General features: G+C 44.3%; 3 protein-coding genes, 1 long non-coding RNA gene and 1 other non-coding gene across 9 annotated transcripts; 3 read left to right on the top strand and 2 right to left on the bottom strand.

The window, feature by feature from the left end:
* Positions 1-522: 522 nt before the first annotated feature.
* Positions 523-1638, top strand: LOC136500057 (uncharacterized). Of its 2 annotated transcripts, none has more exons than XR_010769999.1 (3): positions 523-660; positions 799-952; positions 1062-1638. It is a non-coding gene; the product is annotated as an uncharacterized lncRNA (long non-coding RNA). The 2 variants fall into 2 exon arrangements; XR_010769998.1 differs by having other exon boundaries at positions 532-952; positions 1062-1344; positions 1433-1638.
* A 1799-nt stretch (positions 1639-3437) lies between these two features.
* On the bottom strand, positions 3438-8889 carry LOC136545944 (inactive glucose-6-phosphate 1-dehydrogenase 4, chloroplastic-like). 4 transcript variants are annotated; one of them, XM_066537909.1, is made up of 12 exons: positions 8378-8889; positions 7330-7549; positions 6774-7030; positions 6545-6639; positions 6073-6187; positions 5770-5975; positions 5515-5623; positions 5390-5430; positions 5027-5147; positions 4719-4918; positions 3898-4098; positions 3438-3823 (listed from the first exon to the last, which is right to left on the bottom strand). In XM_066537909.1, the coding sequence occupies exons 1-12, from the start codon at positions 8456-8458 to the stop codon at positions 3580-3582; spliced, it is 1890 nt and encodes a 629-aa protein (XP_066394006.1). In that variant the 5' UTR covers positions 8459-8889; the 3' UTR covers positions 3438-3579. The 4 variants fall into 4 exon arrangements, with proteins under 4 accessions (XP_066394006.1, XP_066394021.1, XP_066394013.1 ...); XM_066537924.1 differs by having other exon boundaries at positions 3898-4027; positions 4846-4918; XM_066537916.1 differs by lacking the exon at positions 8378-8889 and adding an exon at positions 8017-8351.
* A 150-nt stretch (positions 8890-9039) lies between these two features.
* On the bottom strand, positions 9040-15333 carry LOC136545962 (transcription factor TGA2.2). The gene is made up of 10 exons (XM_066537944.1): positions 14784-15333; positions 13843-13885; positions 13544-13753; positions 12443-12529; positions 12291-12350; positions 11274-11351; positions 11130-11181; positions 10700-10971; positions 9662-9907; positions 9040-9485 (listed from the first exon to the last, which is right to left on the bottom strand). The coding sequence occupies exons 3-10, from the start codon at positions 13607-13609 to the stop codon at positions 9339-9341; spliced, it is 1008 nt and encodes a 335-aa protein (XP_066394041.1). The 5' UTR covers positions 13610-13753; positions 13843-13885; positions 14784-15333; the 3' UTR covers positions 9040-9338.
* A 1006-nt stretch (positions 15334-16339) lies between these two features.
* TRNAA-CGC (transfer RNA alanine (anticodon CGC)) lies at positions 16340-16412 on the top strand. The gene has a single exon. It is a non-coding gene; the product is annotated as a tRNA-Ala (tRNA).
* A 7890-nt stretch (positions 16413-24302) lies between these two features.
* On the top strand, positions 24303-25215 carry LOC136545937 (uncharacterized). The gene is made up of 2 exons (XM_066537902.1): positions 24303-24340; positions 24431-25215. Exon 2 carries the CDS (start codon positions 24463-24465, stop codon positions 24976-24978), a length of 516 nt encoding a protein of 171 aa, XP_066393999.1. The 5' UTR covers positions 24303-24340; positions 24431-24462; the 3' UTR covers positions 24979-25215.
* Positions 25216-27594: the final 2379 nt, after the last annotated feature.

The following is a 27594-nucleotide window of genomic DNA, read 5'->3' as shown; positions in this document are numbered from 1 at the left end:
GAGTAGATCTAGGCGGATGAACTCATAGATCCATGAAACACATGCACATTTAGACCTAGAACACTACACCGAGAGGGAGATAGGGGAGAGAGGGGCTGGTGATGAACCTGAGCCTCCAGATGATGTCGCGGTTGTGCTGGCCATCGCGGGTTCGGTGATGGAGGCAGCACACGGGCAGCGACGGGTGGAGTAGAGGTTGCACGGATGTCGATGCAGTGCGGTCGGGCGTAGCAGTGACGACGGCGAGGATCAGCGGAGCTTCCCGTCGCTGGCTGCGCGCCCTCTTAGATCGGTCTAGGGTTTTGTCGGTGGGTTTGCGGCTCACGGCGAACCTCGTACTTTGAGCCGCCGGCCCCCACCTCTCTATATAGCGCAGTGCGACGGGGGCCCACCAACCATGTAGGGTTGGGCGCCCCCGATCAGGGCGCGAGACCAAGGCCCAATAGGCCGTTGGGCCTATTGGTCAGGAGATCAATCTAACCATTGCCACTCTACAATAAAGTTGATCGCTAAGATAACATCTCGGGAAATCATACTGAGAGATGCAAATCGGTTCCATCGTTTCAAAGATGGGTTTTGCTCATGCAGGGACTATTGGTGAGGCGAATGCTGTAGTAAATTCCTTGCTTCACATCATCTCTTTGATGAGCCTTTCATTTGGTAAGTCTGGTTACCGCAAGACAGTCACCCTTAGTTTCCAAATCATTAATTAAACTGGCTACGATACATGCTTCCTATTAATTTCATACAGAAAAAAGGCCTCAATGCCTTGTTTAGTAATATCTTAATCTATTATAGGAAACACATTCAGGATTATATTTCCACTGAAGATGAGGTACATCCAGGATCAGCACATGGTCAACTGCGAATTCTGTTGTAATGCAGAGCCTCTGATTTCAACATGAACAATTTATCTTTTGAGTTGATACAGTCTGGCGAAGAAAGCTATGAGGTGAAAATTACTGTTATATGTTATCTACTTAAGTCATATTTCATTTGGAAAATTTGTGCGCTCATTTAGATTCATATTTTTAATTTCACATTAAACTTCGACTCTGCAGATACTAGTACCTGGTATGATGCTCGGGATCATAGATGTGAAACATTGACTAGTAGCATTCAGCATTTCATCTTAAAGCACCTCACCAAGTTTGGCAAACAGTCACAATTCACAAAACGACAGAGATGGGGTACACTAGTGTGCCGTGGGATCTCAGCGACTGCACATTGTGCTTTTCTGTGCAGGTTGTCACTGGTCAGATTAGGCAATTACTTGTGGAGATCAAGTATGGAAATTCACTTACATTTCTTGTAACATAATTCTACTGCCAGCAGTGGACCAAGGTAAAGCAACTACCTTTTTTCTTTAAAATGTTAGTCTGTTCATTTGTATCTGTGGACATCAATCAGCCTGTTCGCTTGTTGGTTTCAGCCAGGGCTTATCAATCAGCCAACAGTGTTTTTCTCTCACAACAAACCAGCACCAGCCGGGCTTATCAGCCCAGAAACCAACCAGCGAACAGGCCGAATATTTAACGACAGATTTACCAGCCCTATAATTATTCCTTGTATTGTATGTAAACATGTAAAGTTTGAGAAAAAAGAGTGTAATATATGTTTTCGGGTGAAACTAGTTACTTTGGCAAGGTCTTTGTTTCAGAATAATTTGCACCAGATTTTGTTGTCAAAACTGAAGTAATGATGCTGATTCATGAACTGCAGGTACAAATTTGAAGAATGAGGCATAGCTTTGTACATCTGCAACATCCGTAGTCCTTGTTCATGAATCTCCTGTGGCAACGAGACGTGCTTGTACACCTACTCCTACGGTGACAACTCGACGACCAACGGACAGCTCGACGCGGACACGTTCACGTTCGTGGCCGTCGATGGGCGCACGGGCGCGGCCGTGCCCGGCCTGTCCTTCGGCTACGGCCACAACAACAGTGGGATCTTTACGTCCAACAAGACCGGCATCGCTGGGTTCGGCCGCGGCTCCTGTCCCTGCCGTCGCAGCTCAAGGTCGACAACTTCTCCTACTGCTTCACCGACATCACGGGATCGGCGCCCAGCCCCATCCTGCTGGGCCAGCCGGCGAACCTCTACAGCAGCGCAGGTGGCGCCGTGCAGACCACCCCGCTAATCCAGAGCCCCAAAATTCCATCTTTCTACTACCTGTCGCTGAAGGGCATCACCGTCGGGCGCATTAAGGCAACTGCCTCAGTTAAATCGGATTAACGGAGGCGGTTGCCCAAGCGTGCCCGCCTCCGTTAAATAGATTAACGGAGACGGTCGAGTTAAGACAACCGCTTCGGTTAATACCTATTAACCGATGCGGGTGCCCAACGTTAACCACCTCAGTTAATGGCTAATTAACCGAGACAGTCGCCTTTCCGTTAAAGATTAACTGAGGTGGCCGCTCGGAAGCCTTGCTTGGCTGGTGATAACGGAGGCGGTAAAAAATGGTGCCTGCCTCCAATCAAAAAAGGGTACCGCCACCTAAAAGGAATCCTGTAGTAGTGATGTCGAGTGCTACATTTTTTATATGCAAAGCATCTTTATCCGATAACATAAAAGAAAGATATGATTTTTTCTAAGGTGACAAGTTTTGTACGCGATTAATATGTGTTGAAACTTTATAATATTTTTTGAGCATCTTAATGATCTCAAATAAAAAAAACTCAAAACTATGAATATGTAGATCTCATCGAGCTACAATTTTCATATACAAAATATCTTTATCCGATAATATACAACAAATATATGGTTTTTTCTAAGATGACAAGTTCGGTACACGATTAATATGCTACTTAAACTTTATAATTTTTTTAGCATCTTAACAATCTCAAATGAAAAAAAAAACTCAAAACTAGAAAATTGTAGATCCCATCAAAGGATACAATTTTTATATAAAAATCATACTCATCCGAGGTCATATAAAAAAGATACAATTTTTCTAAGATTAAGTTTTGCCGCTGACACGTGGGTTCCACCCGTCAGATCCATGTAAGCAGCTAAGCGCTGAGTCAGCATGCCGCGTCAGCTACCGGGTCGGATAAACACTCGTTTGAACCTGGATGAACCCGAACTAACCTCATGGACCCAAAATGCATTTTGAGACTCTAGGGACCTATAACATCTACTGACAACTTCAGGGACTTGAGATGGATTTCACTCTTTTTTCATGCTTCCTAAGGTTACTAATTGTCAAAGTTTCACCTGTTAAGTCAAATCTTATTAAAGGTTTTCTATTGTGAAAGTTCAAATCTTAACCAAGTTATAATGTAAGTCCAAAATTATATCTGATCCGCTTGCTACCATCTTCATTGCCATTTTCCAAATAATGCAAGAAGGCATGGGTCTCAGCTTGCCCCAAGCGTCTTTTCGTTTCTCCTTTCTTTCCTTTTTCGGGCTTGAATCAACAGTGCTACAGGACAGGAAAGAAACTTGTTTTGCATTTCCCTTGTAAGTCATTGATCAGGCCGGTTACAGAAGGCATGTTGTACAGCTTTGACTGCGATACAACAACAAAAATTGGTAGTGAATCTCGTGCATCGAGCATCTGTGCCAGGCATCAACTCACCAGTCGTCATCCCATCGCACGCCATGTTTAGCAGCGAGATAGTAAGCATTGATAGGCCCTCTGTCCCCAGCCTCGTAGAGCTCAGGAGCTACTCTGTTCTGATCGATCTCATGGATTATCGGAGTCAGCACGTTCCATGCAGCAGCCAGCTCATCGCTGCGCATGAATAAATGACTATCTCCATCTAGCACGTCCAGGAGAAGATGTTCATATGAATCTGGTACCACCTCGGTGTTGTACCTACACATCAAAGATCATGGTTTAGTGACAGATCTATTGAATAGATCATAAGGTGATCCAAAAGATTTCCATACCTATCCCGGTAAAGCAGGTTCAGTTCTGAAGCATCCACTTGGAGACCAAGCCCTGGGACCTTGTTGTTGACTTTCAACAGGATTGCTTCTTCAGGTTGATCGCGTAGGACCAGCTCGTTTGTGTCAAGATCTATGTCATGGCCAAAACGTTCACGGTAGATATTACCAGGGACATGGCGAAACTGAATTCGAATTTCAGCTCTGAAGGAAATCAATGATTAGACGGCTTCAGTTATGCTTGATCAATTTGTCAGGTGGTAGTTTTTTTTTCTATAAGAAATTGGTAACATTCTTTCATAAAAGTGTTGCAATCTTGCAAAAGCTATCAACAAAGTGATCAGAACAGGGTGGACTACTGAAACATTTGATAGAACAGCATTCTATGTGCAAATGAATCAATTCCTGATTCTACCTTTTGAGATGTTAGGTTATAGAAATGCAATATAGTCATAACAGCACAGTGCTACAATAAAAAAAAAACTCGACATGCAGGGGGTAAGCCACCCCCTGGGCATTGCTGTTAGAGAGAAGACCTTCTTACACAGATCGAGAAAACCCCCGAACCTCTGCCCCACCCTAACAAAGGGGCACTGTTGCCCTGTGAGAACCGGGCTGGGCCTTTTGACCTGTGCTTTGGCCGTGGGACAGACGAGGGGATTTTTTTAACCCCAGCCTGAAATTCGCTCCCACAGGGAGTCAAACTCAGGACATGAGGAGTACCGCCGAGGCCACCTAACCAGTTCAGCTAGGCACCCTTTGGCCACAGACCCACAGTGCTACAATGAAGTGACTGAAATCAGACATTAACTATTCGAATGTACCTATTCGTCATAAGCCCCATGCCTGTCCTGATAAAAAATGGCACCCCATCCCAGCGTGCATTGTCGATGTACATAGCAGCGGCAAAATAGGTTGGTGTCATGGATTTTGTGTATCTGTCAACTTTACCAGACGTATCTTTAAGTTGACCAAGAACAACATCCTCAAGGTCCACTTTCCGAATTGATCTGAGAACCTTCACCTGCATAAGTGGAAGTTCTTATGATCCTGTATCAAAGCCAGCACTTTCTAACTTCCATCTAGCACAGTAGTGCTGATTTCCTATGTTAAAAGGATTATACCACCTTACCTTTTCATCTCGGATATCTTCTCCATCAAGACTTACAGGTGGTTCCATAGCAAATAGAGCTATTGTTTGAAGAATGTGACTGTGAACTATGTCACGGATTATCCCATAATTTCCAAAGTACCTGCAAGGGAATATGGTTTTGAACTAAATGACCCAGAATTAGAATGCCAAAACATGAATAGATTTTCAATAAAGAAAACCAAGATAAGAGATAATTTCAAAGGTTAAACAGAAGAGACTATTGTGAAGTTCAAACAAACACAATAATAACCTACTCACGCAAAGTCAATCTAGAGTTTGTGATAACATGTATGGTTTTACATCATTCAAGAATGCTAAGGAAATTCGATAGCATTAACTCACCTCCCTTGTATTTCATTTGATGTTTCTTCAGAAAAAACGACCTGACACAATTCACACACATTACTACATGATCCATGTATATACAAAATAATAAAGCATGTGCTAAAATGAGTCTTCAAGTGTACCTGCACATTCCGTATGTAAGTTCGACTCCACAAAGGTTCAAACACCAAATTAGAAAATCTCAAGACAGTAAGATTTTCGATCAAATCCTTCCCCAGAAGGTGGTCAATTCTATGGGATAAAAAGATGTAGCAACAACAAATTGTCATGTTCTTCAAACATTGCAGTTAAGAAAAACAGTCACGAAGCTTTGTAATTGAAAAATCCAAAAAAGGGAAGACCAGCTAAGATTGGAAGGATTAAAGGTGGAATAGTACCTGTAAATTTGCTTCTCCTCAAATCTTGACAGCATAGATTGTGTTACCCGCTGTGAGGACAAACCAGTAAAGCCAAATGGTTTCTCGATAATTATTCTATTCCAGCCTTGCTTAGTTTGGGCACCGTCAGCCAGTGGCAATGCTACATCAAGGAGTGCCTCTTGTGGAACAGCAAGGTAGAATATTCTGTTTGCAGCACCAATGCCCTGTGAAACAAAAATGGATGTGATGGAACTTAATGAATGGGATTTCTATTTCAAGTTTCCCAAAAGATTCAGAAACACTTATGAGATCAAATTCTACCTCTATCTGTGCCATCCTAGAATTTAATCTAACCATCCCTTCTTTGTTGTCATGTCCGGCATCTACATAATACGTCCTCTTGAGGAACTCACTTAACTTGTCATCACAATTTTCACTGCATTCACAATAAACATCAGGACACGTTCTTCTTAGTTTGGTAAAGCCTTTTTTTTCTACGACAGTAAAACTATGTTTTTTTAAGGGACAGTAAAACTATGTTAGTGCATGCACTGAAAACTTTGGAAGAAGCAAAGTGGTGTCAAGCACCAACCTAAACAACAGATTGTTTGGTCTAAAACCATGCTTTGCAGCTTATTAAAGCATCATAAGAACGGGTTGTCTATAATAATTATTTATATTGATCTCAAAGCTATAAAGGGAAATAGTATAGATACTAAATTTGGTGCTAACTTTTTGTCAATGCAACTGCCATGACAAAAAATATCATATGAAAAGTTGCCAAATAACATACTGGTGATCCACCCGGCAGGTCAAATTGGCTTCAATTATAGATCTTAAGCCCTCATCTGTTAATTTCTTCCTAGAATACCCAAATATACCAACATTCTGCAGCATGAAAAATGAAAATGAAACATGTAACATGAAAATGACCATAGCTATACCAACATTCTGCAGCATAAAATGAAAATGAAACATGTAACATGAAAATGACCGTAGCAGAAGCTTTTCTATGTTCATACCCGAGGAAGAAAACCACTGTAATACAGAGCAAATAGTGCTGGAAAAACTTTAGTTCTTGCCAGCTCGCCGGTAGCTCCAATTACAGCAATGCAAAGAGATGGTTCATTGTTGGAGTGTCTTCTGGGCACAGCAGACTCTTCTTTCTGAACAGGAGAACTGATTTCAGAGGGGATGTGTCCCTGAGGCACTGATTTTTCCTGATCAGCTGAACTATCCAAAGTATCAGAGCTTGTATTGGCCATTTCACCTCCAGAATCTTCATAAAGGGGAAACAGTCAGGTCAACATGAAAGCATAAAGACAAAAATTCCCAAGAAGTTTGCAGTAAAAAGTAGTTGTAAGATAATATGAGAGAAAAAATTTCTCTTGAGCTTTTTTATTTATTTATAATGCTAATGCAAATTGAATGTAACTATCAAAGGTATGAAGCAATCCAGTGTCAGCAGCACTGAGCAAATCATAAAGCATTAGGACAATAGTGACAACTATGATAAGCACATCTGCACATGCAAAGTAACGGAACTCAAGACAACTGATTTTCCAATAGAGTGCCAACCATAAGCAAGATGCATGTTCCAATGACTTCTCTTTTCAGTCAGAGATGCAGCCTCCAAGTAATCTGGAACTTTATCATTCCCTCGACCTCGAGCATCTAGATTTCTTTGAAGTTGACATCCATGATGCCTTTTCAATGCCTTCTGGAGTTTCAGCTTTGCAGCAATCCAGCACCTCAATCCACAAGCTTGCGTTCTGAAACTTGGAGCAGGTCCTGCAACCTATGTACAGAAGCATCAAGTAGAAATATCAGGAGATGAATGTAGCAATGTGTAAATACCAAATAATGTAAGCTAAGAAACTCCATCCCATCATTAATGCCTAATAAATCGGATGTGATAGATTCCTCTGTCAGCCACTGAATGCGAAGCAATTTTTTGCAAGACTTCAATTGACTAAGGGTGGGGAAGGGAGAATTTTTTTTTATTCATGTACTGCACAACATAAGGAAAACATAGCATTCAAACCAACAAATAATCGCTCCCGTGTAATGGATTGATTATTGATGCAACAGGAGTTCTGTCAACCAAGCGTGCGCGGTTCATATCAAACCAGCACACCTTTTCTGTGTGCCACATCACATTCAATTCAATGCGCCCCTTCAGTTGTCTTGAACAATGGCCCGTAACCGGCCCAACACCCCCCCCCCCCCCCCCCCCCCCCCCCACACACACACACACCAGCCCACCTCCGGCGCGGGGTGGGGAAACGAGAGCATGGATGATGTTATAAACTTGCGTTCCAGAGCCAAGAAGGCCAGAAAGGTTGACAAGGATCACAAGCTGGCACGGGCGAAGCAAAGCCTCGCCAACCACACCGTGAATCTGCGACTTCGTCAATCGTTTGAGAGAAGCAACAAAGAAATAAAGTGTGACAACCACGGGCACGTATTGCTCCAGAACGCTACCACACAAGCGCCCAGCGAATTGGTTGAGGCATTTCATCGAGCAAGTTAATCGCCTAAGCGCGCGCGACGAAAGGAAGAAAACCAGCAGCACTTCATCCTGGCACCGAATACAATACCACAGGAACTCGTGGCGAGTACTCACCGGGGTGAAGCGCGAGGTCGCCAACGAGGACCAGGAGGACAGCGACGGAGCTGCGGACGCCGACGCGGCGAGCCCTGACATCTTCGGCGCTGCTCGCTTGCGTGGTGCTGCGGTACTTGCTGACTTGCCTGCTCCCTCCGTCAGATCGCCTCGACCAGTAAGGAACGAGGGAGTGAAGAATAATTAATTACCCGTGGCAGACGGGGAAAATGGAGATAGCGACAGTGTAAGCTGGACCTGAGACTGGACCGCTGGACTCTGGAGCCGCCGTTGAAGTTAAACCGATGTAGCCGTACTGGCGCATTACACGTCGTGTATAGAGCAATGGGTGAATTCTTGGCCAGCCGCCTGGATGCTTTACCAGAATTTAAAGAAAAATACTGGAGTCTCCAGGAATCAAAAGCATAGGCAATTTTTCGATGCATTTAAGCAAAAGTTCGAATTTTGCCTAGATACTTGTTGCTAATCATCGAGAACTCGTGAAAGAAATGTTACAGAATCCTCAGTCAAAATGTGTACTAAATAGCACAATCTCTGGTAGCCTCTGGACTCTGCTGAATCCTTGCATTTCTCCTGAAGCTTTCTTTGTTCCATTCCATATAGACCCCAAGAAAGCACTTCAACCGAATATTCAAAGCGACATGACAAGCTTCTGCTGCTCGTTTCCAACCAATAGACGCTGGATATCCTTCCAGCACTTATGCACTTCTATTTTTATTGCTAATACAATTATACAATATGTCAATCATAAATTCATGATAACTTACAAGTTAATCCAAGCTTTTACCCTAACTTGTACAACACTGAAGCACAATATGAGACTTGAGACCAGAAGATGTTAATACAACTTGTACAGAGAGGACTGACCCTCCAGTCATCTGCAAATGCATTGCGAGTTTGCAGCCAGCAGTCCCACATTCACAGATCATCAGTTCATGGAGTGACCCCAACTTGGGTGATGTTACTCTCGTGGCCTAGCAAGCCAAAGAGAACTCAGGGCGCGCAAACGTGAAAAGTAGTCATGGATTGCAAGAAGCGCGCGAGCGGCTTGTCGGATTGTCAGGATGCGTTGCATCTGATGCAAGGTCTGCTGTCGTAGATTGTCGGCCTAACGCAAAAAGAAAATCAAAAGTCTTCAGAGCTAGAAACATCAAGAGCTAAATACATATTGCTTAGAAGTAAGGAAAATGTATCGAATCAAATGACAGGATCTCCCTATCACAGTCAATAACAGAAACAACAAAACTAAATGTTTGACAGGGTTAGAGGTATCAGAAAGTTTACCTGACGAAGGAAATTCTCGAGTGTGCCAAGTTTACCCATGGCCATAGCCATTTGACCCATATAGTTTGCCACGTTTCCAGAAGATCCTGATGGACCAAGGGACCCAGCCAGCGTTTCTGCCAAGGACTGCTGCAATGCTTCCATTCCTTGTGACAATGCATCCTCAGCCTGCTGGGAGGATTGCTGGAGATTGGATAGCCCCATCAATTGCTGCTCAGTTAGAGGCTCAAGCTGATTCACAAGGAGCTGCAAATTTACAAAAGTGTAAGGAATAATTCATCTTGAAGCAGAAACACCCATTGAATGGTATGAATTATAAAATAAAAAACTCACGCCCTACTAAGGAAAATACTCCTGCAATAGGCTAGAATTGTAAGTTGTTTTGGGCATCTACACAGCACTCATTGTCGAGGAAAATCTATTAGAGTTACAAATTGGTAAATGCCATTGGATGTGACAACAGCATGCAGGACCTTGAGATGCATGTCATCATGTCATTGATACATTGGGGGATATCTTGTAAATTACATTTTTTTTTTTTGAACTTTAAATACAGCAGGGGAGACCCCCACTGTAAGGATTTTATTATATTAAAGAAACAACAAAAAGAATACCACCACTGTACAAAGAGGCAGTGGGGGACAAGAGGAGCCAGGGGGCTACAACTAAGAGAACTGCACAGGCTGTACAATCAGAAACAAGCCAACAAAGTTAAGCTAGGTCTTTTAGAGTGGCAGCAGAGAAAAGACTGCAACTGGGCTTCTTCCAGGAAATTTGCTTCCAATTATTAAAGGAACCTGATATCTGTGATGATATTGTGCGATATTGCCAAAAAAAAGTGGCACATTATAAAAGTAGTTGCGCTGATATATAGGTGATAACAACCCTTACAAATTGGTGGTGGTGGTGATGCGCGCGTGTGTGTGTTGTTGTGGTGGTGGTGGTGTGTGAGGGTGTCCATCATTTTGAGGCAGATACTGTAACTATTTGAAATCAAAGGCGGTGTGATATAATTTGATCTACATCATATGCATGCACCTTTAGAAGCTCAGATGAACGGAAACCCCCAAGCCACATGAAGCACCTTTCAGCAGGTGTTTTCCACATGCCTGAAAGTATATGGAAAACATCAGCCTTTGCAGCAATGCCCTTCAGCCTGAATATCTCATCATAATGTGCCATTATCCCATCGACGATAAGACGGAGGTCACTATCACTTGCATGAGCATTTACTGCAGTCCTCAGCTCATTTATCTGCTTATTTTGTTCCTCTTGCCATCGAGAATATTCTAAATCGAAGGTCATAGCTCCTGCAGAGATGAGCTTACTTCATCAGCTATACTCCTTTGAAGCGCTTCAGCATTACAATGATATAAGGTTGCAAAAGCAATTACAGAAAGGATGGGGGGGGGGGGGGGGGGGGGGGGGGGGGGGCGGAGGGGGGGCATGAGAGAGAAAGAGAGTTTACCATTTGCACTCATAGCATGAGTTTGATCTCCGGAACTGGATATGAAGATTCCCTAAAATAATTGTCCAAGAAACAAAATAAAAAGAACCGTCAGAGACTTGTCAGCAAAAAAAAAGTGCTCCAATATCAACCAAATAAACACACCTGTTGTCGAGCTTTCTGGAGTTCTTGCTCCAGGCTTGCAAGTTTTAGCTTACTACTCTCTAGCTGTTGCACATATGCCTTTGAAAACAACAAATATTAGAAGGGGCTTATAGCAAATAAATAAACCTGAAAGTGAACAAAGAAAAACTAGTGGACACACTTCAATCTACATAATCCACTTGCTTATCTCTAGATTGCAACAGATTAGGAAACAAGGAGTGCCTTGGTGGTTACTTTATTCTCAAAGCCAAGGTATCTCTTGTCTTTTTATCAATTTTTTGAGAATATCATGAAACATGGAAGAAAATGATGGGATCCAAACTTCCGAAGTTCTAAATCACACACACTTGCAGGCTATCAGAGTAACTGCACCACCATACAGTATTATCTCCCTGATGCGCAAAATCAAACTTATCCATACTACACAATCACGTGGATGACAAGGAATTGACACCGACTTGGGCTCACACCTCTCTACCTAACACATTACACGCCCAGCATCTGTGTTGTGTGCATTTGTAGAAAAAATCAATATGGAGTTCTCTTTTTTTCCCTTGAAAAGACAGGTATCATTATATTAAGAAAAAAAGGCAGAGGTCTCATTTTCCACGAAGCCACTGAAGTCATTATTTGATGCAGAGTTGTTTTGCGTAGAAGCTCACAAAAATGTGCAAGCGTAGAAATAGTGATAAAATAAACGCGATATCACATACAGTGCACGAAAATTGGTACAATTTAGACTCTATTTAAGAAACTGGAATTATATAGGTGCCAATATTCGAGAGTTGATGTATCAATCTAATGAAACCAAATTGTTAGCCTAATTTACAAAGTAATTATCAGGAGAATATTAGGGCCTGTAGTTGACAGGACAGATTAAAGCTCAAGTAGAATGGACTGTGGTTTGCTTCGCCCCTGATGGCAACTAGGCAGATAAACCTCACAGTCCTGACTCACACTAGCGCATATACATGCATGGGAATAGCTCCCAGATGTGTGCAGTCATGCTAATAATACCTTTTTTCTCAGCCGACTTTTTCTTGCTGCCTCACGATTCTGAGCAAGCCGTCGCAAAACCTACAGAATACCAAATGCGTTATCTAGATACCATCATTGTGAAATGGTAACAAACACTAAAGAGTACAGAAGACAGGAGATAAAATTAATACCTTTTGGTCCATAGGTTTGTCAGATCTGTCAGACCGATCAGATGAATTAGAAGGCAGGACCACAGCTCCACCCTGTCCATTTTCTAACTGCAGAGGTTGATTAAGATAAGTTACAAACGTTCATTGTTTATGAATGAAACTATAACGTAAAGGAAAAAATGGCATGCAGTGGTATATAGATGATGGATTTTTTAATTGGAATGCACAGACCATAGATGAGTGGAATAAATAACATATAATGACCATAATCACTTTACATGCATCTCTCCAAGACCTGTATCATTAGATGTCCCACAGAGAGAAATTGAAATTTTGTAAAATAATCTGACATGAGTAACTAAAATTAGGAGATTGTCCATTGTGCCTTCAAGGCCCCAAGTCCAAAATCAAATTGTTCTATTCAACTAGTAATCAATTTTCTTAGCAAAGTTCAAATGTAAAATAGGCAAGATGTGTTTAGTGTGAACAAATGACGCAATGTCAGTTAATGCTTGCAAACTCAAAAGAAATCTAACAAATTTGGAGCTACATGCAAACAACTTGGTGCCAAACCGTAATACAAGATCACTACAGATGAAACAGATAAAAAGCAAGAACAGGAAAGAAGGACAATACAAGAAAAATAACTTGTTTCCTAGGGATTTAGACCATCTCAAATCACCAAGTGATTTATAGGGGTTAATTCGTTCATACAACATCCTTACTTTAGTCAAAGTTCATTTATAGAGATTAATAGTATTCAAGTGTTCATACTTCAAGGCACTCCAAGTGAAACTTCCCACTTCATGAGACCAAAAACACAGATTGCCAAATTTGAAAGCTGATATCTAATTTGTATCTATTTCTTTTGACACGAGAGCATCAGAGTACAATATTCTGGAAATGATTAAACAGACATGGCAAAAAATTATGTGCATCAGAGAACATGAGCTCAGCGCATCATTTATTGGACACAGTCCAAGTCTTCGCTTCCTATTAGACTATTAGAAAGATCAGAGTCTAGGCACAGTACCAACATTATGTTCTCTGCTCCCCTAACAGTTCACGAATGATCAATCATAAAGAACACAACATATAACAGATGGAGAAAAGAGGGGCTACCCTTTGATTCTTATCATCCATGTCTACAACAGTCGAGGTGTCAGTCCTCGAACTAGCATCTGCCATGCCGAGTACTCGCCAGCTCCTAAGAATGAGACAACAAATTGCTTTGTTGTCTCTTTTTTGCTTTCCTTATGGTAGGTTGATAAGCCAGCCTGCAGTTAGCACAATCCACAGTCCAGTGATCCACCCGCTGGACAGAGAAGCAACCTATCCATCACAAGAAACAAATTTCCAGGTATATCAGCAACATAATAAATTATATAAAGGTACAAATGGCAAAAATGATAAAGTCATACCTTTACCAAAAACAGCAACTGGTCAGAGTTAACCGCATGTGACCTGGAAAGATTAAGAAAAGGCATTTAGCTGTGGTTAACTGAGAATCATGGTGGTGACACCTTCCCCAATGCCACCTCCTGTCAATAGCAGCTCATAATTCCAAAGACAATCAGTACAGCAACACATCATTTGGACGCAAGGTATGCAAAACAGCAAGAATGGTTTTTTTAGTTCCAAACGTTAATTACTAGGCGTAGTCCTAAATTTCCCAGCTCATGCGATTATGCCCCAGCTTGCTTAGCTTTGTCGAAGCAAAAACCATCCTAAAAATTCAAAACCACGAGCCCAAGTATCGATGAGTGTAGCTACAGTATATTTGCCAATAACCCAATCACTCACACGAGAAATGTAAGATCAGAAAGTGCTAATAAATTAGGGGAAGCATAGAATACAGGTGATCAAGAGAACAAGAGTCTGAGGGAGGAGCTTATGCAGGTTCGAAGGAGGTAGCCTGGATGCCGACAGAGCAGCTTTCAATAACTCAACTCGTAACGGAAAGCCGAAGTGATGAATCACCTTCCCAAACGATATTGCCTTAATAGCAGCGCCAAGCTCTCCGAAGCAAGTACGAAACGAGGACAGCAGGGCAACACAGTGACACAGGGGACGACTCAGACGTGGGGTATGGGGATTCAATTCCAAAATTACTCCGTATTTCAGAAAAATAAATGCCCGCGCACCTCGGCTACCACGAAATCGTCATGTTGTGTCAACTGAGGTTGATCTTTCGCTCTGGAGTAGAAGAACCTAATCGAGCCGTGCATATAACGCTAGGCTACTACGGCTCTCAGACAACAAATCCGCAACTAACTAAACACTCGGAATCCTTCCCTTCAGCAAGCAAAAGAAGCTCTTATAAGAGTTAAAAGAATCAACCCAGCAAGCTAGGGTTACTTACCGAAATGAAGAAATCGAACCAGGTCCGGATGGATCTCCACTCCGCGCAAGTCCAGTTCCAGCAGAGGGGCGCGAGGAGCAGGTGAGCAGGTGCTCTCTACAAGAGACGACTTTTGGAGCTAAGGGGATGGCTTAGTTTATCCGCTCGCCGGCGGTTAGGTTGCCGATGACGAGGCACCAAAAGCTATGATGGGGAGAAGCAGAGGAAGTTCTAAGCAGGAAAGGGATGGAATTGGAGCGGCAGAAATCAGCGAAGACGAGTAGCGGAGAGTAGGAGGTGGAAGAAGGAGGCTACACGGGGATTTCTCCCGCACAGTGAATCGGGAAAGCCGCCACCGCTCCGTGACATCACACCGAGGACTCACGCGATGGGGGGCGGGGCGGGGAAGCGGAAGAAAAGGCCTCTGCAGGCTGCAGCACGTCTCCTTCCTCCCCTCCGTTTGCTGGTTTGACAAAAACAATTTCTCTCGTCTCTGGTTTGACGAAACATTTTTTTCGGGGAAGCGGAAGAAAAGGCCTCTGCAGGCTGCAGCGCGTCTCCTTCCTCCCCTCCGTTTGCTGGTTTGACAAAAACAATTTCTCTCGTCTCTGGTTTGACGAAACATTTTTTTCTCATCTCGGCGTACCACCATGTGGTAAAGAATAACGAAAGTATACAAAGCATCTCCTTTGTAAATCCACTTTTTAATCTTGTTCTTGATACGGTAGATAAAAAAAACAGATACTCCCTGCATTTTAAATTAAAAGGTCAATTCCATAGACATTAAATAAGCTGATATGGTATAATATAAACTAAGAGAGATAATGAAAATTTCGTAGGATAAAGTGAATTTTATAGAGATGAAACTTTTATATTGTTTGCAAGTAACCTTTGGAGCATCTCCTTTGTAAATCCACCTTTTAATCTTGATCTTGATACGGTAGGAAAAACAAAGAACTCAAATATTCCCTCCATTTAATCAGAATCAGTGGAGATTTCATGGCCATTAAATAAGCTGACATGATATAACAAAACTGAAGAGAGACCATAAATATTTTATATGATGAAGCGAGTTTTATGGAGATGATTTTTTTTGCAATTCGGGAAGTCTTGAAAATTGAGATATGAAACTGACCTAAGATATTTTTTTAAAAGTCGACCTAAGACATTTTGGCTATCTAGAAAAGTCAAAATGTCTTATTCACCATTTTCTCTATACCAAACGTCTAGTCATTTGGCGCATTGAAAAGGGTCTATTTTCATCTATCTCAATAGGAAAATTTTACTCTGGGACACCGAACAAAGGTGGAATGCCAGTCCACATCACTGACATCAAAAATTGCTAGATACTGTTGTGATTTCATAATGGTACCGAGCAAATTTTGATGTTAGCGTTGTACGATGACATGATTGTTGAATAAATATTTGAGCCACAAATTGTCTAGATGATTGCGCAACTAGTTATACATATTTTGCTAGTAATAATACTATAATGTTTCAAAATTTATGTGTCTTGATTGTTTGATTTGAAAGGTTTTCGCCAAGATATAGAGAAGATATGGGTACCAAACACAATCGGGGGTGTAGCTCATATGGTAGAGCGCTCGCTTCGCATGCGAGAGGCACGGGGTTCGATTCCCCGCACCTCCATTCGTCCGTTTTGCATCTTTGGGGCTGCAGCCTGCAGTTCTGTTACACTGCGGCGGGAGTGGGCGATTCGTGTTATCCACTTCTCCAGGCTCCAGCTTCTCTTTTGGCGAACGCGATGTCGTTTGTGGTGGCTGGTGGGGCAGAGGCAGGTTCCAACTTCCAAGTCCAGCTGCCCATTGGTACGCGATGCGCCGGTGGTAGAATGAAACAAGTGAAAAACTTGGCCTCCTGGATCAAAATTCGCCGGCCGCTGCATTCCCCAAGATGACGGAATGCCTGCCTCTAGAGAGTCCAGCCACACAGAATTGAGACGATCTGAATCCTAGCAGTGAATGAAGCACGACAAGAAGAAAACCCATTTTCTTGGTCGCCGAAAAAACGGTGGGCCGTCTAGTCTAGATTTCGGCAGTGAGATAATGGGCTTGGGTTCCCCTCGCTCACCGGTGTTCTTGTCTGCCCAATGCCTGGGCTAAGGATGTTCAGTTCAGTTCGGCATGGCCATCGTCCGGTCCGGTCCTCTTTTTAAGAACCCCCGCAAATATCTCCATCCCGTCGTCTGAGTCGTGAAGAGCTTTCACCCTTTACATACAGTAGTGTACGTAGTAGAGCATGGGCATGGGCATGACATCCGTTTTTACCGATCCTCAGTCCCTCTCGCGGCCAAATGCAATGCTACCACGACTCGCCATTTTTCACCATTCAAAGTAGTTAAAGCTCGATCAGGTTGCCTTTGCCTACCTGGTCAGTCCAACATATCCATCACGCACCCACTAGCTAGACAAGTGATACATGTATTATGCTCGTTCTCTGACGGTCCAGCCCAGGCACATGCCCACATCAGATCGGCCAGACGGCCGGCTCAACTGCCCCCGCTCGACTCCATCGGTTGAAAAGAGGAACCCCCTCTTTCCGGAAATCGGTGCAAAAAGGGGCAGGATTCCTTCCTGCTCGACATGGATGACCAGCTAGCGGCTAATAAAAAACTCTCTGCGGCTTCTAGAAGGTCAGCCTGCGTGCGGCATGGCATACAGATACAATTATCTAGATGCATGTTCACCATTCATGACAGTGACAGGGACGGATTAGCTATTTAGTTAGGTTTGTGCTGATCAATGTCCAATGTCCTCCAGAGTTTTCTTAGCTTTTTTCATTATTAACTGCTGCTGCGCATGGAAATTGGAAAGGATGGAGACATCATGCCATGCATATGCTCCTCCAGTTGCTAGCTGCTCGATCTTCGTTCGCCGATCCAGTCGTCGGCAATTGACAAAAATGTGGTCAGAGGTGGAGACATTTCCGCTGGTACGGTCCGAGGCTTTATTTGAACAGTTCGTGACCAACCATGGACGACTGTCGACTCGACTAGTAGCTGCTGCATGCTGCCGCGATGCAGGAAACGATGTGCCAGCAAAACGAACAGCGAAACGGAGCATCGGACCGCCGGCACGACGGACCACGGACACGGCCGATGCCGAGGAGACCGAGCCATGGAAACGGAATCTGTCGCGCCGCGCGCTGCAGCGCGTGCGCGTCGCTTCAGATGGACGGGAGGAAGATGCATGTGTGTGCAAGTGCAAGGCCGGGGTCAGCCTCGTTGGCGTAAGGGCGTGGGTCATGCGTGTGCGCGTACTCCTACTGATTTGTGGCTCCGTGCTCTCTACCTCCGTGGTCGTGAAGCCACGGCTTAGCTGGTTCTCATATTGCCACCCTGCTGATCCAGTGATATTTCGAAGAAAATCGTGCACTGACGCCCTGAGGAGGCCGTGGGTTTTCTACCTCGCGCTCGAATGCTTCCTTTCTCATTAACACCCCAGGCCCGGCACAGGCACGCTCTGCCGAGGGTAGGCTCCACCTACGTAGCAACCCGCTTGTGTTTTCGTCATCGCTTTACGCAAAACGGTTAACCGAATGTTACTACTCGTCCTTTGACCTAGATATTTAAGTGGCCTGAATATTTAAGTCGATCTAGCCGTCCTAGCATTCACAGTTTGGGACTAAAGGCTAGATACACAGCGTTCGCAAATGCTACAGTTTTTTCTAAACGGTGCTGGGCAACAGTGCCGCACCTCAACGGTACCCAAATTTTGGTCCGGCCCACCTTGGCGCTACAGCCCCCGCAGCTACAGCTCGGACCATAGCCCACGCGGGCAGTTACAGTGCCTTGGCCCAACCGGAATTCGGCCCATTTAGGCAAGAATGTTACAATCACCCCCTTAGGATTCGACGTCCTCGTCGAATGCTAGACTAGCTTACCCTTATTCGGGACAAATGCTCAGGATTGACTCTCTTGGCCCACGTCCATATTCCCAGCTCCCCGATCCAAGTACCATGCTCTTACAGAGCCATGCGCAACATGTTCAAGCTCCCGAGCCATATGTTCGTGAAACCGCGAGAGTTGGCTCTGGATACCATTTGTAACACCTCAGGCCCGGCACACGACACAGGCCCACTCTACCGAGGGGTGGGCCCCACCTACGTAGCAACCCGTTTACGTTTTCGTCCCCGCTTCACGCAAAATGGTTAACCGAAGGTTACTACACGTCCTTGGCCTGAATATTTAAGTCGGTCCGGCCGTCCTAACATTCACGGCTAAAGTATGGGTGCACCGTGTTTCGTGATACTACAGTGTTTCGTGAACAGTGACTTAGCAACACTGTTGTGTCACAACAGTACCCAATTTTAGCCTGGCCCACCTCTGCGACCCAACCGAAATTCGTCTCATTTAGACTGGAATGTTATATAAAGGCACTCCTCGTGCGTATGTATCGAAAAATATGTGAAAAGTCTCTTTTTTAAGAGAGAGAGAGATGTGTTATTATTGAACGAGACTCTGTAGGCTTGTGAGATTTTGACAGATCATGAAATGATTTTCGAGCAGCTCATTTAGTGAGTACAGTACGTACTAGCAATCAACCTTGACTGGTTGACTGACTTGCCTTTGTATATACACGCTGGGCATCCATCTGGAGTTCTGGACCGTACCTTAATTAAGCTGTCTCTTTCGGCTTGCCTCATTTGTCCACATCCGCCGCGCCGGTTACCTAGTTGTTTGTTGGGATATTTTTGCGCGTGATTTGATATAACGTAGACAGCAGACTTGCTTGTTAATTAAACCATTTGATCTCTGGCGCCTGCTGACCCGTAGAGACGTGATCCATATCATATCAGCAGCTGATTAATTAAGGCGTCGTCTCTCGTCAGGCGTCACGTCATGGCCTAACAAACTCCGTCCCGCTAGTTGAAGCAGCGGACAAAATACTCAGATTTGAATGCCATGCATGATCGGAACAGGTACGAACTATGGCATCGTCTTCAGATATGCATGCAATGGATGTAGTAGTACTTATATGATCCGAATCCGAACCGTGACGAACTCAACCGCGCCACCGCGCGCCGGCCGGCTTCTCCTTGTTGATCCGGCCGGCCGAAGTCTACGCGGCTATCTCAGCAGGAATATCTATGCGTAGAAAACTAGAAATGAGGATTCGATCACGGAAAGAGGAACCACATTCCACTATTCCATGCTGCTACTGCGACAGGACTCTGGCTCCAGTCCGTGATTGTTTCAACAGCGACGGGAGACCGGAGACGTACGGTGTGCTAGCTCTTGCTGGTTCTACGCACGAGGGTTCATACGCAACGCGCGCAAGTGGGGCGCGTGCGGTCCTGAGCTCCAGAGTCCAGATCTTTTTGCTGCGCGGGACAGGGACCGCGCCTTGACTAAGAGTGGAAATGCTGGAATGCCGGGCCACTAGGCCACCACGATCGATCGCTACAGGCAGATCAGGTCGCGGGGAGATCAGGCAGTTCATCGTTGGCTCCGGCTGGCTGGCCCTGGCCGGCCGGTCAATTCGAGTTGCCTCTTCTTTTCAATTCCTCGATCACCATCTGTCGCGCGGATAGATAGATTCCCAGATGGCATTCGTGTTGTCTCTCTCTTGAGCAGTCGACCTCGAGATCCCGCCACTTTCCGTCCTGTTCCAACCGTTGCTTCCTGTCTGCTACTCCGTACATACACATGCGTACGTTTGCTCTCCATCGATTGTTGGTTGCGCGCGACTTCGACCGCACGTGCTGGTGCTGCCGACACAAATTGATCGACGCCACTGTTGCGCGCCCGTCGAATGCATGTGTCGCTGCCTCGGTGGCACATGGCAAGAAGCAAGAGCAGGACACGCGGCTTCGATCGCCTTGGTTCCACTTGGCACGCGTATTGGGGGTGCTAGAGTTTTGCTGGAGCTTCCGTCCTGTGCAAAATCATGCACGCGCGCACGTACATATCAGGTATGTATGGAGTATGAACTGGCATGGATCGGAGTCGCCGTTCAAATTAAGAAGAAGACAGTCGTCTTGAGCGAACTCTTAACTTCTGACCTCGCATATGCATGTGTGCGGGAGCAGGGACGCCAGCAGAAACTACCTCGCAGGTGCCTGTTTAACAAACAAACGATACAGATATGTGGCAAATGGAGACGCAATCTTGGACCAGAAGTATTACTACTCTAAGTACCGTCTATTTTTTTCGGGTTAAAGAGAGCTTTAATTAACCAAGCGAAAGATTACAATAATTGTTCAGGAGTTCCATGCATGATGCACACAAGCGCCTGTTCTCTCCAGGTGCCCGTATGAATATTTCGCCTAGCTAAGTGAGCCAGCCAATTCACGAGCTACTTTAAGTACCGTCTATTTGGATTATGCTCCATTTGGATCAACGCCAGTCTCAGTGATGTTTCATCGACTAGTTACGCAATGTAAATTTATAAAAAAAAACAATAACAATTGTGATACCAACTAAATATAATTAGATTCTTTATTAATTATATTTTTATAATATTCCTATTCGATGTCATAAATCTTTGTAATTTTCTCTATAATTTTAGTTAAAATTAAGATGTTTTGATTCTCTAAAAAATTTAAAATAACTTATAATTTGGATTGAGTGAGAACATACCACCGGAGTGTTGGAGACTTAGCATGTCATCAGCCAGTGCATGCATCTGCTCGACCGGTTGCCATTTTCGAGGCCAAATCAAACCAGAAGTCTATATACGTGACCTTTGTTTTTTTTATTATATATATGATGCGTTGAATCTGATCAGGTCGTCACACAAATAGGCATCATATAGCGGGTGACCGGCCTGGTGGGGTACGTGCCTCGTGAAGATCTATTATTGGTGTACCGCATTGTAAGCGTGCACATGGTGTTTGACCTAGCTAACGTCTATGATGGGAGAGAGGACTGTGAGGAAAGCCCCAGTTTAGATTCGGAAAATTTGGCAAAATAAGTACGGTAGCGTTTTTGTTGTTATTTAGTAATTAGTGTCCAATCATAATCTAATTAAGCTTAAAAGATTCGTCTCGTGGATTTCGTCTAAACTGTGTAATTAGTTTTATTTTTTATTTATATTTAATGCTTCATGCATGCGTTTTCGTATTCGATGTGACGGAGAATCTTGAAAAATTTGATGTTTTGGGAGGAAACTAAACAGGGCCCAACTCATATACTCGTACTAGTAAAACAGATGGTATAGATTCATGTACTTGTCATCATTGATTATTTTAGTATCATGCGGTCGAGGACTGACGAAGTGCATGGTAGTAAAGTTGCCACATGTACTGGGGCAAATCCCCAAACTCCACCTTATTAGACTATAATGAAGACTCAAGCTTATTAGTGAAGGAACGAAAAAGTCAAGATAAGGATGAACTACTACAGTGTGTTTGATTTGAGAAACATAGTGGTCCGTCATCTTCTCGGTTCTCACCTTTTTTTGTTCTGTGGTTTATGAAATGAACTAAGTTAATCATTATTCGTCATCACTCATTTCTCACTAGCTAATAATTAGTACAAGCATAAGGGATAACATAATTTCATTAGATTGCACCTCATCTAGGATGAGTTAGTATTTCGAAGGGCCCACCAAATTCCTAAGGTATAGGAGGAGGCTCTAGGAAATCTTAAATGTGACACCAGGGTTGATGTGATGATGTTGTGCCTAATTGGGACCCAGCGAAGGTTCCCCTTGAGACTCTTTAAGGGCTTGTTTGTTTCTATTTCAACTAAGCTGAAACAAACAACTCAGCTCTTAACTTAGCTTTTAAAAAGCTAGAAAGCTAGTTTATTATGAGGAAATAGATTAAAAGATGAAATTCACAATGAGAGAAGTTTTTCTGATTTTTGATGTGCGAGAACTAAAAATTTATTATAAAAAGCTAATAGCAAAAGGCAAACAACCAGTTGCCAAAAGACAAAGTTAACTTTTGAGCTAAAAGCTTGAAATCCGAAGCTCAAACAAACGGCCTAAGAGCATGCCCAATGTGTGTATCTCTTGTTCCCAATGATAGGGTTGGGCATTTGGGCTACCCAAAAAAATTGGGTCGGGTAGTTGAAAAATCGGGATTTTGGTCCCAAAAAGGCATTATTACCCGAAATTTTAGGTACCTGATAGTTCGGGTTTGGGTTCGTTTTTACTTGATATACCCGAAATTGACAAGACCAACCATTTTGGAAGAATCCTAGTAGCATATTAAAGTAATAAACAACTGTCCTTCAAATCACATCATGTCTTTGTATCAATTAACAACAAATCAACTATCAAGTTAGCATAAATCTACATTAATTCATACCAAATAATAGATTTATATTGCACTGAACAACTTCATGTCTTCGTTTTAGGCATAAAAGAGCAAAAAATTGAGATATTTCAAGTAATTTGGGCAGTTACCCGAGCCACCCAAACTAAATTCGGGTTTTTTTACAATTACTATCCGAAATTGTGATCGGGTAAGTCGGGTTCGGAAATTGGATATCAGGGATTTTGCCCAACCCTAAATGTACTACACCTGGCCAGCTGAATGTTGAGTATATAAGTGCACCTTATTAGACAGTGATACACGGGTTAGAGAGCACATAATAAATGGATGCACCTGAAACGGTATGATCATATAGCATACAGCTGTGTCAGTGTACTGTGTAGATCAAAGTCATCGAGGGCTTAATTATAGTGTGTGAACATACAGTGATACGGGTCAGAGACTGAGAGAGCACAGCATAATAAATATGTAAATGCATGCATGGGCCTCAAACAATATGATGTCAGCATGACAGCATGCATGGGCACACGCAACCAAGTCGTCGCTTCGTTCATTTCGGAGTTGTTCAGCCGATGATTTCTACGGATGAAAATATGGTTGATGTTATTTCGTTATGAGAAAAAAAACACTATACCAGCTGATAAGCTAGGCTTATAAGTTCAAACGAACAGGGCGTGACGTGAGGTGGGAACTGAAATCGACAGACGACTACTATGTGAGCACCCTGACACGTCGATCGCCTCGGATGTCGTCGTCGCCTCCTCCCTTCCAACGAAAAGCATCTCGATCGTCCTCGGTGGTGATGGGATAGATCCTCCTCCTCAGAGTCGTGCATGGACCGCAAGACCGACGACTCCTGTTGGGCTCGTACGCGACAGGGCTCATCCTCCTACATGCTTCCTGCTGAAGTGCTGATCGAGCTTATTCTCCGCAGGTTTGCTCTCCCACAAGTAATAATCAAACGAAAAGTGGTAACGTCCTGATGCATGTCAACATCTCCTGCGCCCCTTTTCTTCCAGGAACCTTCTCTCGCGCGCATCCAGGTCGCCGATCTCACCAACTCTCGCAATCCAAGCTGAGCAAGAAACGTCACACTACTCGATCGGCCCCAAACAAAGCAAAACCCGCATGTGCCCAATTGCCCCCCAGTCCCAGGAAAACAACTGCAGATTCCCGGAACCTGCACGCGCGCGCCGCAGCAGCACTGATCTCAGGAACAAAAGTTATCACCTCCCCTAAACAAAAGCAATCGCAGGTGGGGTGCGCGCAGCCTATATAAACGCGGGCAAACCCCCCCAACCTCTTCCCAACACTACACAAGTCCAAAGACCCAGGTAGCTGCTTTATTTGATTCCGACTAACCACCAGCAGCTTAATTTGATTCAGTCATCATCAGTTCATGCTCTGCGGACGCACGTAGCTAGGCCGTACGTTCAACGGATAGCAAGCTGAGAACATGGACAGCAAGCTGCGCGTGCAGCACGGGCACCACCCCAGCCACAACAACGGCATCTCCAAGCCGCCGGTGCACCACCACCACGACGGGAGGAGGGGCGGCGGCGCTGGGTCCGGAACCAGGCGGGGCGGCGGCGGCAATAAGGGGATCAAGGTGGTGTACATCTCCAGCCCCATGAAGCTCACTGCCAGCGCCGAGGAGTTCCGCGCCATCGTGCAGGAGCTCACCGGCCGCGACTCCAACGTCGCCGACCACGACCTCGACGGCGGCGGCGCCTACTACGCGGGCGCGCCGTCGTCCTCGTCTTCCTACTCCTCGTTCGGACGCGTCTCCCCGGCAGCCACTGCGGCGGGCGCCCGCGCTCTGTCGCCGCCGACGATGGTCGCGGCGACGAACGCCGGGCCGGTCCGACGGGCGCCGCCCGAGTATGCCGCTGCGATGGCCGAGCCGCCGCCGTTCCAGAACATGTACGACCAAACTGCCGGGAGCTTGCTTTACGGCCAGGACTACTGGTAGGAACACGTATCGTATGCTGTACGGGCCGGGTTTGTACTCGCCTACGATATTATTGCCGATTTGATTATTTCACATGCCATGCCATGCCTATGAAAACACATGCCGTGTATATTTGTAGCGTGTATTTACATAAGGTTTCTGTGCGTGCATGGTTCTTGTTCTTTAGGCTGCACCCATCCATCCATCATCTTGTACTTGATCTCAACAGTATGTTAATATTGGCTAGATGTATCTATACATGTTTTTGCCTCTTTCTCTGCACTTCATTCCGACATCCAAAGATCAACTGATGTGTATGTGTGCAGCTGCCAAGTGCGCCATAGCAACTTGCATGAGCTCATGGCATGCATCACAATCTTATTTACTTTTTTTAAGAAAAAAACAGTACAATCTTGATCAAGTCTGTATATCCCGCATACATATATATACGCGAGTCAGTCAATGGAAGGGGATAGATAGCTATAGCCATAAATGCAACCGTATTGTGACATATCGCACGGTATGTAAAGCAATTTCTTCTTTTTGGCATTGAATCTCTGGCATCATGACCTAGGGTTAGGCGACACCTCTAGCGGCCGCCCCCGACCCACCCCCCGCCGCAGCCGGTCGCCATCCGGGCGCCGGCGGCCCTCTCCCCCTCCCTGTTCCCTCCCCAGCCCCCACAAGCCCTGCCTCCGCCGCTACCTCAGGTCGTAGTTTCGCGCTTGGCGGATGTGCAGCCCCCTACCCGTCGCCGCCGCAGCCGACCGACGTCTCGGCGCCGGTGGCTCCCTCCTCCCTTTCCGATGACTCTGGCCGCCACCAGCCGCGTGAGCCCCAACTAAGCGCAGGTGTAACACCCTAGGTGTTGATCACAAGTTAAGCAGTGGGTTTGACTTAACACGAGATGTCAAGTGATGATCAGGAGCTCTAGTTTAGAACCTAAAAAGTTATGAGAATGAACTGGTGTGAACCTTTTCAAAAATGCAGCCCAACTTAAACTTTTCAAAGACAAAGACAAAACTCTTTTGGTTTAAATGTAACCCTTTTCAAAAGCATGCATGATCGAGTAATGTTAATCATGTCTCTTTCATGTGCATCACATAAGCATAAGCATGAGCATGAGCATGACCTTAAGTGGATGCATTTGTTTGCTCACATATGATATTGGGTGTGATGCTTGTTTTCTATATGCTTTCTTGTGATGGATGGTTGGGAACTTAAACAAGTCATGCTCAATCACCTAAACAACCTAGAACAACTTAATATAAAAAAATGAAGTAGGGTTCATGTTGATGAGCTAGCCTAGAAGTGCTTATATGTGTTGGTTCTATAAGAAATATCCTTTTTCATGATGCTGTTTTGACTAAAGTGTGAAAGGGCGGCACGGGGGGATGACTGAAGAGAGTGCGACGGCGGCGCGCTGTCCCGCGCGGCAGAAGGGCAGTGGAGGTCGGTGGTCCTGGTTGGTGTTGCCAGCCGGAAACAACGAAGAACATGGTCGTCCGTGGTGGAGCTCCTCGGAAAACTCATTGGACGAACAGCGATCAAACGGTGATGGATTGATGCAAAGACGACACTATGATGTAGAGAAGGACGAGACAAACATCGTGGTGGTGGTGGTTTTCACTGGAGATGTTCGAGGTGACCGGAAAAACTCTCCGGAGTTCTAGAGTTTCAAAATTTCTGCTTTTATATCTGTGGAGATAGGAGCGACGGCTACGAAAACGGATCGTACTTTTGGAACTAGCACGTCGAGGGTGGAAAAATGAGATATTTTGTTATTTTCGGAATTAAATAATTTCAGAATTAAAATAATTTTAGAAAAGTCCAGAATCGTTATTTAAGCCACGAAAAATACTCCGAAAGCTCCAAAAATTTAAGGAAAATTCTCAGAGACATTTTGGAACATGAGAAATCCAAATAAAGTATTTAGAGTTCAGGAAAAGATATTTTTGGAGCATCTAAAAATTAGATTATGCTCTAAGAAAAGCGAGAAAAATATCCAGAAGAAGCCGAAAAAATTCCTAGGAAGTTTGTAGAGATAAGTCTGATGAATGGTGAACTCAAAAGAGTGATATGGAGTGGAAGACGAGGATCTTGGGGAACTCTAAACGATGGCACGTTTTGAAAATTTTACTCACTCACAACACAAAGTCATGCAAGCAAACATGACATCATCCAAACGTCTGTCAAATTAGTTTATAAATTTGGTCAAACTTGAGATGCTTTGACTCTCCAAGATTCTTAGAATGACTTATAATTTGGGATGGAGGGAGTAAAAGATAACAGTGCATGAATGTAAGTACGCACATTTATACTCTGGCTTAACATAGTTCCTGATATCAATCTGAAAATCCAACATTGACATCCTGAAAGTGCATTTGCTCCCTATGTGGGTTTTGGTGTATTGATAACATCTAAATTAGGGACTAATATGATCTTAATGAGATATGTCACAGCTATTAGTCCCATAAAAGATTCAAAGAGTTGATAAAGATGAAATGGTATCTCTCAATTCTTGAAGTTGAAAAGGTGGACGAACTCAAACGCTCTCCAAAACTTTTATTTTGTTTTTGAGTTTAGGACCCGCACTATAAAGAAGGATGCAAACTTAGTTGGTCTGAGTAAGATAGA

The sequence above is a fragment of the Miscanthus floridulus genome, chromosome 1 (assembly GCF_019320115.1).
Source record: "Miscanthus floridulus cultivar M001 chromosome 1, ASM1932011v1, whole genome shotgun sequence".
NCBI classification, from domain to species: domain Eukaryota; kingdom Viridiplantae; phylum Streptophyta; class Magnoliopsida; order Poales; family Poaceae; genus Miscanthus; species Miscanthus floridulus.
The sequence above is the reverse complement of the archived record's forward strand: the minus strand, read 5'-3'. Positions and strand labels throughout refer to the sequence as shown.

Bases quoted from the DNA above. Each gene is read 5' to 3' on its own strand.
- LOC136545944 (XM_066537909.1), bottom strand. From the start codon at position 8,458: ATGTCAGGGCTCGCCGCGTCGGCGTCCGCAGCTCCGTCGCTGTCCTCC. The intron at 6,188-6,544 runs GTATGTTATTTG...TTGTGAATGCAG, and splicing joins ACCTGCCGGGTGGATCACCA to TGAAAATTGTGATGACAAGT. The intron at 3,824-3,897 runs GTATGGAAATCT...TTTGATGTGTAG, and splicing joins AACCTGCTTTACCGGGATAG to GTACAACACCGAGGTGGTAC.
- LOC136545962 (XM_066537944.1), bottom strand. From the start codon at position 13,609: ATGGCAGATGCTAGTTCGAGGACTGACACCTCGACTGTTGTAGACATG. The intron at 12,530-13,543 runs GTAGCCCCTCTT...CAACCTCTGCAG, and splicing joins TGGATGATAAGAATCAAAGG to TTAGAAAATGGACAGGGTGG. The intron at 12,351-12,442 runs GTATTAATTTTA...GGTATTCTGTAG, and splicing joins ACAAACCTATGGACCAAAAG to GTTTTGCGACGGCTTGCTCA.
- LOC136545937 (XM_066537902.1), top strand. From the start codon at position 24,463: ATGGACAGCAAGCTGCGCGTGCAGCACGGGCACCACCCCAGCCACAAC.